Source organism: Salmo trutta, chromosome 13, assembly GCF_901001165.1.
Source record: "Salmo trutta chromosome 13, fSalTru1.1, whole genome shotgun sequence".
In the NCBI taxonomy this organism is placed as follows: Eukaryota; Metazoa; Chordata; class Actinopteri; order Salmoniformes; family Salmonidae; genus Salmo; species Salmo trutta.
In genome coordinates this window covers 53559260-53572792 of record NC_042969.1, presented here as the reverse complement: position 1 = coordinate 53572792, position 13533 = coordinate 53559260, and the positions used below count along the sequence as shown (strand labels likewise).

The following is a 13533-nucleotide window of genomic DNA, read 5'->3' as shown; positions in this document are numbered from 1 at the left end:
CGCTGTGTGGTGTCTTAGATAAAAAATTTGTATATACGCAACGATAAGGTGCTTTAAAATACTCATTTATTTTGCCTACAAAATGTATATTTGGACTCACCAAAAGCATGTTTGCAAAAGAAAAATACTTAAAGGACATAAAGTGCCTGCGTATTACAGAGTGCCTTAAATGTAATTTGTCAGATGTGAGCCCTGCAATTCAAGAACTTACTTATCATTAGGTTAAGCCAGCAGGCATGGCAGCCCCGTCTGTGGTGAAGGCAGACTTAACACTAGTCACATGGCTGGTGTGGGCGGTCGTGGTTTATAGGGAAGTAGAAGACAGGGGAGTCTTGTGGACAGGGGTGCCCAGGAAAGGTGTGCCAGAGCTGGGTAGGTTCTGGTTCAGCTCCCTGGTCCTCTTTGTGATGACATCCAAGTGTGAGGTTTTGAGACAGCGGGATCTTCACCTGGACCAATACTTCTCGTTCCTGAGGGAAGTGATGGGGGATTCCATTTACATGCCCACAAATAAACTGTTTCTCTGCATCTGCAAAATCTTTGAAGCATCAGTGCCACTGCCAAATTACACCAAAGGCAAACAGAACTCTCAAGTGGTTATAATGTGTGGTTTGATACAATACCACAGTGGACTCTAGCTTGGTTCCAGATTTGTTTTTGCACTTGCCTACTCCAAACAGTTTGGCATGACACAGTGACAAGGAGTTGGCATGATGGGACAGACAGGCACTCAGGCTAGGGATTGTTACCTAGCTGTTAGCTTACCTTTTCATCATTTATACACTGAATCTGGGCGTTGGGGTCATCTCCAATGACTGGGGCCAGAGCATGGTTGACTTTATCGTACTGAACAGATGGCAGAACAATGCAGTAACTGAATTCAAGTTTCATCATCCATGTAAACTTAAGTTCAATGTTAATTGCCTTTTTTGTCATGTGCTCAGGGTTTCTGATCTCAACCAAGTTCACTTAAGTGGTTTGATTTTTTTAAGATCCTACTGAAACCCATGCTGCAAAAAGACAATTGAGTTATAGCCTTACTTTTGTTTATTTTACTAGGCAAGTCGGTTAAGAACAAATACTTATTTTCAATGACACCCTAGGAACAGTGGGTTAACTGCCTTGTTCAGGGGCAGAACAACAGATATGTACTTTGTCAGCTCAGGGATTTGAACTTGCAACCTTTCAGTTACTAGTCCAACACTCTAACCACTAGGCTACGTTGCCACCCCATGTCTCAGTCTGTACATCCAGATAATGGTACATGAAAAGCATTGTAATTTAGTTTCTATAAACCCCACAATGCATGCCTATAGATGTCTCTTAACCCTTCCCCAAGGTGATAGTGACTACCTACTGGATAAGACTGGTTACAGGAGGGCTTTATGCCTGCGTCCTCCAAGGCTCTGAATAACGGGCGATAGAACAGGTAGCTTAGCCAGGATAAAAGCCGTCAACAAGAGGTTTGACTATGTGTAATGGTGAAACAGGCAGGTTAGGTTTGTGAATGTGAACAGTGGGTCTGACCGGTCAATATCGAAGCGCCCGCGTAGTTTCAGACATATCTGGAAGTAACGCAAGGGAGAGTTCATGCCCTCCACACAAGCAGCACAAGAGCCATGTTTGATCCATTCATCTTTCCTGTTGTAGAAACACAGGGACATTCAGTGACACGCTCTGCTATGCAGCTCTAACACCTTTTATTCTGTGAACCGGAATACAGTAATAACTTTTATTCTGTGGGGACCTCTGAACCTTTCCAGTCAATCTAACAGAGAAAATTATGTTATACAGTGCATTTGGAAAGTATTCAGACCCCTTAACTTTTTCCACATTTTGTTACGCTACAGCCTCATTCTAAAATGGATCAAATTATTTTCCCCCTGTTCACTCAACACACAATACCCCATAATAACACAGCGAAAACATGATTTTAGCAATTTGTGTAAATGTAAAAAGAAAAATACCTTATTTATTCAGCCCCTTTGCTATGAGACTCAAAATTGAGCTCAGGTGCATTCCATTGATCATCCTTGAGATGTTTCAACAACTTGATTAGAATCCACCTGTGGTAAATTCAATTGATTGGACATCAGCATCATGCTGTGTGGATGTTTTTCAGGGACTGGGAGACTAGTCAGGATTGAGGGAAAGATGAACAGAGCAAAGTACAGAGAGATCCTTGATGAAAACCTGCTCCAGAGCGCTCAGGACCTCAGACTCAGACTGGGGTGAATGTTCACCTTCCAAAGCAGTCAAGACCTCAGACTGGGGTGAATGTGCACCTTCCAATGGGACAATGACCCTGACCACACAGCCAAGACAACGCAGGAGTGGCATCGGGACAAGTCTCTGAATCTCCTTAAGTGGCCCAGCCAGTGCCAGTGCCTGGACCTGAACCAATCCAATATCTCTGAAGAGACCTGAAAATAGCTGTGCAGCGACACTCCCCATCCAAGCTGACAGAGCTTGAGAGGATTTACAGAGAAGAATGGGCGAAATTCTCCAAATACAGGTGTGCCAAGCTTGTAGCGTCATACCCAAGAAGACTCGAGGCTGTAATCGCTGCCAAAGGTGCTTCCGCCAAGTACTGAGTAAAGCGTCTGAATACTTATGTAAATGTGATATTTCATTTTTTTTATTTTTAATACATTTGAAAAAAAATCTAAAAACCTGTTGGTGCTTTATCATTATGGGGTATTGTGTGTAGATTGATGAGGGGGAAAAAACAATTTAATACATTTTAGAATAAGGGTGTATCGTAACAAAATGTGGAAAAGTCAAGGGGTCTGAATCATTTCTGAATGCCCTGTATATTAGAGACAGATGGTGGAACAGGTAGTGTAAAAGTTGAAGAAACAAATTTGGTAAGTAGACCTTTTATCTGGGTTGGAGTCAATTCGAATTGAAGCCAGTCAATTCAGGAAGAAAATTGACATTCCAATTCAATCATTTAAAAAAGCCCATCTCTTTTTAATGACTTCTCAATAAACTGAAAAGGAGAAGCTATGTATGTGAAAAATGTACTTCAATTGTAAATTGACCCCCATCCTGCCTCTTACCAGAAGAGAAAACTGGATTGGGTCTTGAGTAGGGATGGCCAAAGTTGAGAGAGTTCAGGGTCCAGTTCCTGAAAGAAAGAGGGATGTCTTCTGAACACACAGATTCTTCATTTTCCTTCAATGGTGACTGTAACCAGAGACATGTTTTACCTTGAGGTCAGAGTGGAATATTGGCCAGCAGAGACAACATGTATGAGCTTTCAAAGGCCTAGGTCAAAAAATGAAAAATGATCACATATGATTTGTTATTCTCATTCAGTTTATTAAGATCAGTCAAAAGGTTTTATTCTGATGGGGAACTACAAAAATGAATGGGTATATATAATTCATGTTTTACCACAGGCCATGGATAGTCCAGGTCTGGATGTTTGGAGGTATTCTGCATTGTGATGAATTCTTTAGACCCTGTGCAGAGTTAGATTGAGTTAAAATAACAAGAATGGGTGATTGATGACGATGAGGATGATGAGGTGCTATGGAGAAGTGGTTGAACTCACCAAACAGAAGCTCCCAGGCCACTGCAGAGTAAACTTCAAACACTGCCATGTACAGAACCTGGGAGAGATAGAAGGATTCTGTATCCTCATGCCCAAGACTATTTCATATTTCAACATAACAGTACATCACACTCACGATAGATGCACATTTAGGCTGGGTTTCTGTACAGCACTTTGTGACATCAGCTGATGTAAGAAGGGCTTTATAAATACATTTGATTGATTTGATTGACATGCAACTATGCTTGTCCCAAAAGATGGTATTATAGTCAAAAATAAACATGTACTATAGAAGTTGAAAATAACTAGACTTAAATGGAAAAGTCCAACTTCTGCACTTGATCGATCTACATTTCACTGTTGGATTGAAGTGTTTACAATGCAAGATCCCAATCTTACTTTTCCTGCTGGTCTGTTATCCAGTGGTCAGACTCCATGGTGACGGTAAGGACAGTCAGCAAGGCCACCATGAGCAGCACTGGTGAAAGCATATTGATGCTAGTCTAGGAGTGTGTGACATAAATATATTGGCTACAATTGCATGTGAAAAAAAGTGTGAAGTATGTTGTTCTCATAAACATTAAAGAAACTGCAAACTAGTCAATTCATAGAAATGTCATAACAAATGATGTGCTAACATCTTGTGTTAGATGCCAGTTGAAGAGGTATCGTACATTTCACATGTACATGCCTTATTGTTGAGTCAGGGCTTGTCTACACTTTGCTAAATCTTACTATCTTTGTTTACATCTCTAACTACAAACAAGTACAGCTAGAGCCATACACGTATGCCTATAAACATCAACAACGTGCACAAACTCTATAGAACAACTATAACAAATGTGTTTTGAGACTTACCAGAGAGAGTGAGTGATCATGTGTGACTGATCTACAATGACAGTTCCCTGCTAATGTGAGAAAAATGCTTAACCAAAACTCTCTGTTTGCCTGATCTCATGATCACAGCTGGGGAGAGGTTAGACAACAGACTCAGTTCCTCTTTCTGAGGACCTCAACACAGAAATGAAACTAAGAGTGTCTAGCTTTGAGACTCTTTTAGAATATTATTCACACAACTGGAAGATGGACGGTGTGCGCTGAAAGCAAGTGAATGCATTAGAACGATGCAAATACAGGAATGAGATCACCTAACTACAAACTGTCAATGAGCAGCATACAATTTCCACATAAAACATTTTCATTTGAATTCAAATAAACATATGTATATTTAATGATGTGTGAGAGCAGAAATCAATGTGAACAACGGCTACCAAAGAAGCAATTGTAGACCATTGGAGGGAAGGCTTGAGCAGAGTTTGTACTCTCCTGGTGACCATAGTTTGGCTCCCATTCAGAAATGCTGCAATATGTGACTGCGCCCTTGAACAGGCCACGGCTAGACAAGCAGCAAGAGGCTTCACACTGAGTACACCCTCCACCATGAATCACCTACTGGTAAAAAAATAACACTTTTTCAAAATGTTTCTGTTCTCTTTGCTGCCAGTAGTAATCTGAATCATAAAAAGAGTTTAAATATTATTTATAGATTCTTGGATCTTATTTGGAAAGAGAAGTACAGTTGGACTGACCTTTGTACCACCTTTTATTAATGTGGAGAGTAGAAGGCAACATTTGTAGTGATATCTGTCTTCCTGATTACTTGTTGCTAAGTATTAAATAAACAAATACATTCCAGTGTGTGTGGGGGATAAGTTAGACGGACTATGGCCTCAAATAACCTGTTGCAGGCCTCGTCTCTGCCCCGGTGGTCGACTGAGAGTAACGCCAGCATATAAGACACTTTAGATAGTAAAACAAGAAGGGTGGTCCCAGGAGATTCTGATGTCATTCTAGAGAAATGCAGTTACAGGGATATATTACTATCTGTCTAGATGATCTCTCTGTGAGGTCGTACTGGACTCATATTGTCATTCAGACGAAAATGGAATACAAAACTGAGTCTTATTGATCTTTTAAAATATGTAGTTTACAAGCTCCTACTGAGAGGTCATATCGTTTTAATTACATCCCTCTCTCTTCTCGGTGAGGTGGAAAAATGCGATGGTATATTAGTCTTGTATATTTTTATTGATTCACATTTCCTCTATCGGTCCTTTATGATTTCTCTAAGCAAACTGTGCCGTGTCCACATATAGCTTACACATACGTACGCAGACACGTATACACACACACATGGAATTCAGTTCAAGGGGAAGGGTTTAATGTTCCTCTCTCCCTCCATCTAATTGGTTGAGGTCACAGGTTGAGTGGCAGTCATTGGCTGGCAGCAATGCCAGTTCTCGCCCTGGTGGTTCAGGCCCCCAATTTGACCTTGGTAGATATTACACTATGGCACAGTTCTCTTAAAGGGACAGAACCCAAGTCAACACAAGTATACGAAATGGTCTTCAATGAAATTAAAAGGTTTTGCCTGTGATAGTAAAAAGTAGTAAGAGATTGACCTCACAGAGAATGTTTACCTGATACCAAGACCAATAGATTAAAAACTTGAAAAGAGATGACTTTCTTTCAGAACACAAGTCCCCAGTGATGAAATAGTCCTGTTATAATATACATAATGGGTCAGAACCAATGGTATGGGTTGACCCTGATTTTCAACTGATTATCTAATTGACAATAATGGTTAAATACCGGTATGCACTTGACAGTGTCCTTTTACAGAATATCGAAAGAATATCGCTCTGATTTCATATTTCATTAGGAGTGACAGATTATCTGTCAAAGGAAGTTGAATCTCTGCCTTGTTAACAGAGAAGACTTTTGGTTGGTTTTTGTATCTTGGAGGATGTTGATTTAATCAAGCATATTTGATGTGACAACCCAGCTGTCTTTGATACTAGCATCACTTTGGATGGAAAGCGTATCTAAGATGCCAAAATTGTATATTCACTCAGAAGGTCTAAAACATAGTGAAGAAGGTGATACACACTTCAAAGTCTGGATAATTTCCCCCCTGCATGCTGTTGAAAGAAAAGAAAAAGGAACGTTTGCGACTGTCTCATTTTTTTGTGTATGGAAACCACTCAAAATGTCTAAAACAGTTAGAAGGGGGTACTTCCTCTCATAACCAAGACTGTATACAATGACAGTTGTTGTCATGACGAACACTATTTCAACGGCGAGGGAAGTAAGAGTAACCCAAAGAGTATTCCATAGCTCTTTCCTCTTACAGAAAACAACAGGCTAGTATCACATCCCTCTAAAAGTGAAAGTAGAAAAACAGGTGTTGAATCGAAAAGGTAAATGCCACCCTATGTTATGTTATTATCAAATTATTTATTCTACTAGAAACACTATGAAAACAGCACCTAGCCTCAGCCGCTCAGTCAGCATGTCCCATCAAGAATCCAACCAATTTGTTTTGCACATTTGGCTGTAAGGGATGCAAAGGAATGTTTTGGTATAAACCCTGTATTTTCAATCTAGCTTTCACATCCTTTGTAACATGGGTGATTTTGTGACTGTGATCCTTTCAGAAGCTGCCCCGGCTGGCTACCAGAGCCTTCAGCACAACAACCAAACAGATGAAGAACAAGGTGCCAGATAATCAGAAGATATTCCAGGTGAGCATGACATCATTAGGACACCTGGATGAGAAACAATCCCAAAGAAGAAAACCAGAGGCTGTTAATAACAGTGTATTTAGATGATTATTGGCGGTCAACAATGTCAACAAGATGTGATTTTGGCAGCAGACAAAAGTCATCTTTATCACAACGTTCATCAGTGTCTGCAGAACATGTTTAATCAAGTACTTTAGAGCAACATTGACCTGATTGGGATCTACTATGTGTGTCATGTTGCAAGATTGATGAATCGCCTGAGATCCACCATTGTTGGTTGGCACCTCAGAGGGGATAGTTGTTCTGTTCTTCAGATTAGTGGTCTGGAATGCAATTCAGTCTGGTTTTATCATATCACAAAGTTATTTTTGGCTTACAATAAAAGCCTCCAATGATTCATGATCATGAATAGGTATTTGAACCCTGACTTTGGTTGCAGGCGGACAACGGCTTGCCAGTCCACATCAAGGGAGGGACCACTGATGTCCTTCTCTACCGTCTAACAATGACCATCACCCTCGCAGGTACCTGTTACATTCCTCCGTCAACGCACTCTGTACATTTGGAGTATTGTGGTGCTGGTTTTCTATGCAGTATCACATATGTTCTAATCATTGTGTCTTTCTGTTCTTTTCAGGCACTGGATACTCCTTATTCTGGATTCTATGTGCCTGTCAGCCTAAGGGCAAATGAGGAAGCCCTGCTAATGCATGTGTTTATTGTTTGAATCAATTCCACTTTATGAACTTCTGTCATGGTACAATTTCTGTACAGAATAAATCTCTCCATTATGCCTCTGTCTCAAGGCAAGCCTGAATGTCAGTCAGTGTGTAAATGTTAACCACCAAATATTTCCCTCTATCACCTATGTGTTAATTCACTTAACCTCAGTGAAAATATCTATTCCTGCCACTCTGTGTTCAATCAGAGAAATGAAGGAACATTTCACACGGAACAAGCTTTGGAAATATCCCTGTGTTATATGGCCGTAGATAGCAACAAGAGGTGTGACTATTTGAATCAGTAACATCATTTAGCTTTTTGTACTGATGCTTGAAATATGAAAATCAGTTGCAAAATATACTACACCCAAATACCAACAGGGTTATTTAATTAAAGATTCCATGTTTCTGACAAAAAGATGCATAGATTTGAGAAATATATTTTGGCACACATTAGTTCAATGCTATCCAGTCAGTCACAAACTGACCCTTTCATTACTCTGGGTCAAAATGTAGACATTAGTTGTTGGACTGTCATTCTCTCTGAATCAAATCTATTGAATCACAATTATAGCGAAGCTTAAGTTTTCATGGCCTTTTCTCCTCGTGAGCAACTCAGTAAAGGAATGATATCATTTACAAAAATATTTATTTGTAGAAATATTGTATCACTTTCATACTCGTATGTATAGTTCTCATGTTCTGTGTAATTGGACAACGACTGCTACATCTAGAGACTTATTGCAGTCAAGTCTTGTAAGTTACAAGGAAGAGTGAACTTCAAGTATCGGGTATCGGTTTCCCTTCATAAAAGCTTATGTTTGCCCTTGTAAAAACGAACCCAATTCAAAATGTAGGTTCTGCAACAACAACAAATGATTAAATTACATTTTACTGTATTATATAAAAGCAGTTACTATGTAATTATACATTAGGCCTATAGTGCAGTTATACTTTGGTACATGATCCCCATACTCCAGTATACAGTAAACATATTAAGTTACAGCATATTAGTCAGTCATTTAAGGTATTTAGTGGTAGTCATCCAGTTAAAAGAATCAGTAATATAGTTTTATTTCCCTGCAGAAGCCTTGTTTTTACCATGGAGGGATGAGTATATACAAAGTGGGCTACATCTCTGAACGGTCAGTTGACCCAATGCAACCACTCTAGCTAGCGCAGGAAGCGAATGCTCATCTTGTGGTCGATGTTTACCTTCTCCAGGGACTGTAGGGAAAAAGAAAAGACAAAGATAGACCGACGAATGGTGGAATTGGTATATTACATCACAATCAAATACAGCATTATGCAGCCACTGAATATGAGAGGATAGGCAAAATACTGCCATCGTACAATGTACAGTATGCTGTTTGACTACAGAAATGGCCAGCATAATTGTCTATGTGTATGACTTAGTATTCTGGGTGCACTGTGCTGCAATGGCTCATGTTGATATGTCATTGTTTGAGCTCTTCCTGGTGGTACCTTGCGGAACTCCTCAAAGGAGATGGCATCATCCTTGTCCAGGTCAGCCTCCTGGATGGTGCGGTCGGCAATGCTCTCTAGCTGCTCCTCCGTCACCTGCATCTCCAGCATGGACCGCAGCACCTGTACATCCCAAACCCATTGGAGAATGGGCTTCATTCTATAGGGTCCTCAAATTCAAATCCCGACCTTGAAGCCAGTTCCACTGCTTGTTTTCATTGTTCCCTTCTAATCAGGGACTGATTTAGACCTGGGACAACAGGTGGGTGCAATTCATTATCAGGTAGAACAGAAAACTAGCAGGCTCCGGACCTCGTAGTGTAAGATTTGAATACCTCTGGTATAGGGTGTAGGCATTTTAGCCATCAATTGCTGGGGCATACCAGACCTGGTTTACAACAAATAAACAATTTGCATCACTAACTATTGGTGGTATATTGTGTTGCTCACCATACAGAGTATTATTGTCAGTAAAGCCAACAGTTATTACAGACCTGTAGAAGCTCTGCTCTGGAGATTTTGCCATCCTTGTCCTGGTCATATAGTTGGAAAGCAACTAAAAGGAAAGAGAAAAATCAGGGAAGAACTGACTGAGTTGAATTTGACTGCTAAAATCTATTTTGAGTCAACCACAAAAAAAAAAAAATCTGACAGAGGACTCACACTTGAGTTTACTGGTCCTACTGTTGACAGGTTCAGGCATACTGGGATCTTTGGGACGTTTTTCGTCCGCAGGCCGGAAGTGGGCCAGGATCCTCACAAAGGAGTGGAAGTCCACCGTTTCCTGTCTGAGAGAGATATTCTTTTAAGACCAGAACCCACTTACATTCCAAAAGTACAGTGTACATGGACATTTTATTTAAAAAATATAAATAAATGGTGCACAGAATCAACTGAAGTTGAATAAATATTTAGTCTTGTTGATTGTGCTCTGTTGTTTTAAGGAGACCTACAAAAAGAATGCGCTTTTTTATTACAGCTGAAAATTGACATTAACCTTCACCTTACCATTTCATTGGCGAGGTTATCAAGTCAATAATGTTACTCAAACATGTAAGAAATGTTGTTCTATACCCTGGAGAGAAGAAAGCCCCAATGATCCGATCCCCGATGGGGTTCATCGCCAACCTATTAATGGCTCCAAAATCCTGTGGGCTTCACAGTAATGGGGATAAAACAAAGACAAGACATTCAGACATAAGTTATTCTGAAATGCACTGTTTTAGTCAACTCCATAAAGCTGACATGGTCCCACCACTTACCGGAGATGGCCTGTCTTCTCCTTGTCCAATGCTTCGAAACGGTCATAAAGTCGAACAATGTGTGCAGGGGTGACTATGATAAAGAGAAAACAAGAGAACCATAGATTCATGCTATTAGTAATGGGGCAGGACAGTGGCCACCAAATAATTTAATCAATATATGCAATAACCATATAGAGGCCAGTTCATTGCTCTGGATACCACTCAAGCAAACACTCCATGAATTATTCAAGCATTTATAAAAGTAGCTTAAAGGCCAAATTATTAATTTACCTACAACTTCTCAAAGCCATATGTATTTGTCAATATGACTCTGTTGAAAGCTTAGACATCCAATACTGTATTTGGTTGGGTAAGACGCATGCTTATTTTGGTCAGCCAAAGTTGCGCGCGCAATTTGCGCATCTGTCAAGCATCAATCTTATGGTTGCAAAAGCGATTCATAATTTGCACGCATTTCAACATATCTGCGCTTTAAAAATTTGATGGAAAAATACAATAGAATGAAAAGAAAAGCTGGGCTCCATACAGCTGTCACAATAACGTCTATAATGAAATCCGTTATACGCCCACTCAAAGATTTGTCTTCGAATTTGGCATAAACTATAAAGTCATTGTATAATCATGACAATCTCAATACAATTTTTATAATAGCCTAAATTACAGTCCTACCCATCGGAGAACTTACAACCCGTTTCTTGCATTAATTCTTCGACGTTTGGAATTTTTGACAGGGTGGAGTTTGTCGAGCCCATTTCCACAGAAAAAAAACAATAACATCTGATTCACTCGATAAATAAACGTCAGGTCCCGGAACTTCAAATTTTCCTGTTAACTTCCCATTGCCTGTTGTTTAGAAATGATAAACGAGTGTAGCTATGAAATAAACGTTAGTATCCTCGACTAGAGCAAGGGTTTATTGAACGTCAAGTCAGGCAGTTCGGGGCTAATGACAGACATCATTTCTACCCAACGGAAGTTCAACCAAGGGGTTCAAATGACCAATGGGGTCGTGATTTATATGTTTTCAAGAACACACATTCAAATTCAGTTTGTTCCTACAACAGATCTCCAAGAATGATATAGAATTTTATCCATAGCCTGGATTTACTATCCAACATGGATAGCATTATATATAGCAAAGTGGATCTTTGATTAATATACGTAAACGTAATCTTTATTTAACTAGGCAAGTCAGTTAAGAACAAATTCTTTGTTCTTGGCCAATTGTGCACCACCCTATAGGACTCCCAATCACAGCCATGTGATACAGCCTGGATTCAAACCAGGGACTGTAGTGATGCCTCTTGCACTGAGATGCAGCACATTACACCGCTGCGCCACTCGGGAGCCCTTATATAATCCCTAATAGCTTGCTACCAACATAATGTAACCTTTAACCTAATGATTATAATAGGCTACTAGCCTGTATACTCCCGTGTAGCCTGACCATCACTATACTGTCCAATACATTGTATTACATGCAAATCAAACATGCTTTGCAGACGCTGTTATAGTGGTCCTTTGACACTAGATGGCACCATCCCTTTCAGATAGCAAGGAAACAGAGGCTACTACTGAGTAGGACAACGTGTGCATTGTGAGAAGTCTAGTTATAGTATGGGTCAGCTCTGACCGTTATCAGTTATCAGTTGGAAAGCTAGTTTGTGTATCATGAGTCAGTGAACTGCTCTGCATTTCCTGCATACTACTTTTCCACAACCGTTATTAGATAATAGTCAATGGGACTCAAAAACTGTTCCTTCTGAATGAACCTGGTGCTATAAAATCCCGATCTATAATGGTGTTCAAAATTATTCATATTTATATAACTTTTAGGCAACAGGTTTCCACATCAACAAAATGAAGGGTCTTTCTCTTCATCAACAAAAACATACAATTTGTGCATCCTGGATCCTTGCTCCCGAGTGGCGCAGCGGTCTAAGGCACTGCATCTCAGTGCTAGAGGTGTCACTACAGACCCTGGTTTGATTCCAGGCTGTATCACAACCGGCTGTGATTGGGAGTCTCATAGGGCGGCGCACAATTGGCCCAGCGTTGTCTTGCCGAGTACAATAAAGGATAAATAAAAATAGCTGATAATTTGTTAGCAACGGTTTGAATTTGTTTACATTACTGGCAGCTGTGATGCTTGCCTTGCTCATCTATTTAAATAGCCCAAGACTTGAATCATTCTCTTTGCTGACCTTTACATTTGAACCATTAAAAAGCATTTGTGGGCTAGAAAGATTGCTGACAACATCAAGAACATTTTAGTAGGCCTACTCACACCAAATGTCAACACTAATAACAAAACAAACAAATCAATGCCTTTTTTCTGTCCACAAACATCTATCATAAATAAACATGTTTCCTTTGTAGCTGAATCATGTTTTTCCGGAAAAGAAAGGCATTTATAAGGCTGGATACGCAATGTGGTGCGTCTCACGGTGTCACATGAAGTAGACATCAAATCCGTCCACTCCACTGCTGCTGTCATGCCCCAAAAATAGTTTGGTTAATAATTCAGGTTACCTTCATTCAACCAAATAGTAGAGTAATAACACATGTAAATATGAGAGATGTAACCATGACGACTGACAAGATGTGATTGTCAAGCCCAGGGCTCCATGCCAAGGCAGCTAGACAGAAAATACCTCAGCCCTCATGATCACACTCCCAAGTGCCAAAGAGAGACATTAGCAAGCTGCTCCCCATGTCTTGTTCTATCATTAGTTGTTAACATACACCATATGTGGCGTGTCACTCACTCAGGAGCCACAGCACTAAGACACACTGGATGGAGCTGGACATTCCTTCCATATTGTAATGTACAGAGAGTTAGGAAGTAAGAGTGACAGAGTGGTCCAATCAGTGCTCTCCACTCAACGAGAGTGAGAAAGCTAGTGTTTTTCTTCTCC

The 13533-nt window shown here is 40.1% G+C and overlaps 3 protein-coding genes across 5 annotated transcripts; 1 reads left to right on the top strand and 2 right to left on the bottom strand.

Annotated features, from left to right (window-relative positions):
* Window positions 1-49: 49 nt before the first annotated feature.
* On the bottom strand, window positions 50-4511 carry rnaset2l (ribonuclease T2, like). Of its 2 annotated transcripts, XM_029772551.1 has the most exons (10): window positions 4418-4511; window positions 3959-4062; window positions 3560-3617; window positions 3400-3467; window positions 3213-3270; window positions 3063-3130; window positions 1528-1641; window positions 1358-1406; window positions 766-846; window positions 50-470 (listed from the first exon to the last, which is right to left on the bottom strand). In XM_029772551.1, exons 2-10 carry the CDS (start codon window positions 4048-4050, stop codon window positions 273-275), a joined length of 786 nt encoding a protein of 261 aa, XP_029628411.1. In that variant the 5' UTR covers window positions 4051-4062; window positions 4418-4511; the 3' UTR covers window positions 50-272. The 2 variants fall into 2 exon arrangements, with proteins under 2 accessions (XP_029628411.1, XP_029628410.1); XM_029772550.1 differs by lacking the exon at window positions 4418-4511 and having other exon boundaries at window positions 3959-4098.
* A 381-nt stretch (window positions 4512-4892) lies between these two features.
* cox7a1 (cytochrome c oxidase subunit 7A1) lies at window positions 4893-7960 on the top strand. Its single transcript, XM_029772555.1, has 4 exons — window positions 4893-5014; window positions 7057-7143; window positions 7583-7667; window positions 7781-7960. Exons 1-4 carry the CDS (start codon window positions 5000-5002, stop codon window positions 7834-7836), a joined length of 243 nt encoding a protein of 80 aa, XP_029628415.1. The 5' UTR covers window positions 4893-4999; the 3' UTR covers window positions 7837-7960.
* A 535-nt stretch (window positions 7961-8495) lies between these two features.
* chp2 (calcineurin-like EF-hand protein 2) lies at window positions 8496-11591 on the bottom strand. 2 transcript variants are annotated; one of them, XM_029772553.1, is made up of 7 exons: window positions 11301-11591; window positions 10613-10685; window positions 10425-10505; window positions 10014-10138; window positions 9845-9906; window positions 9351-9473; window positions 8496-9092 (listed from the first exon to the last, which is right to left on the bottom strand). In XM_029772553.1, exons 1-7 carry the CDS (start codon window positions 11365-11367, stop codon window positions 9039-9041), a joined length of 585 nt encoding a protein of 194 aa, XP_029628413.1. In that variant the 5' UTR covers window positions 11368-11591; the 3' UTR covers window positions 8496-9038. The 2 variants fall into 2 exon arrangements, with proteins under 2 accessions (XP_029628413.1, XP_029628414.1); XM_029772554.1 differs by having other exon boundaries at window positions 11285-11352.
* Window positions 11592-13533: the final 1942 nt, after the last annotated feature.

Bases quoted from the DNA above. Each gene is read 5' to 3' on its own strand.
- rnaset2l (XM_029772551.1), bottom strand. From the start codon at position 4,050: ATGCTTTCACCAGTGCTGCTCATGGTGGCCTTGCTGACTGTCCTTACC. The intron at 3,271-3,399 runs GTAAAACATGAA...TTTTTGACCTAG, and splicing joins TGGACTATCCATGGCCTGTG to GCCTTTGAAAGCTCATACAT. The intron at 847-1,357 runs GTAGGTAGTCAC...CCATCTGTTCAG, and splicing joins CCTGTAACCAGTCTTATCCA to TACGATAAAGTCAACCATGC.
- cox7a1 (XM_029772555.1), top strand. The intron at 7,144-7,582 runs GTGAGCATGACA...CTTTGGTTGCAG, and splicing joins ATAATCAGAAGATATTCCAG to GCGGACAACGGCTTGCCAGT. The intron at 7,668-7,780 runs GTACCTGTTACA...TGTTCTTTTCAG, and splicing joins AATGACCATCACCCTCGCAG to GCACTGGATACTCCTTATTC.
- chp2 (XM_029772553.1), bottom strand. From the start codon at position 11,367: ATGGGCTCGACAAACTCCACCCTGTCAAAAATTCCAAACGTCGAAGAA. The intron at 10,139-10,424 runs GTATAGAACAAC...TATCTCTCTCAG, and splicing joins GGGGCTTTCTTCTCTCCAGG to ACAGGAAACGGTGGACTTCC. The intron at 9,907-10,013 runs GTGAGTCCTCTG...CTTTCCTTTTAG, and splicing joins TAGGACCAGTAAACTCAAGT to TTGCTTTCCAACTATATGAC.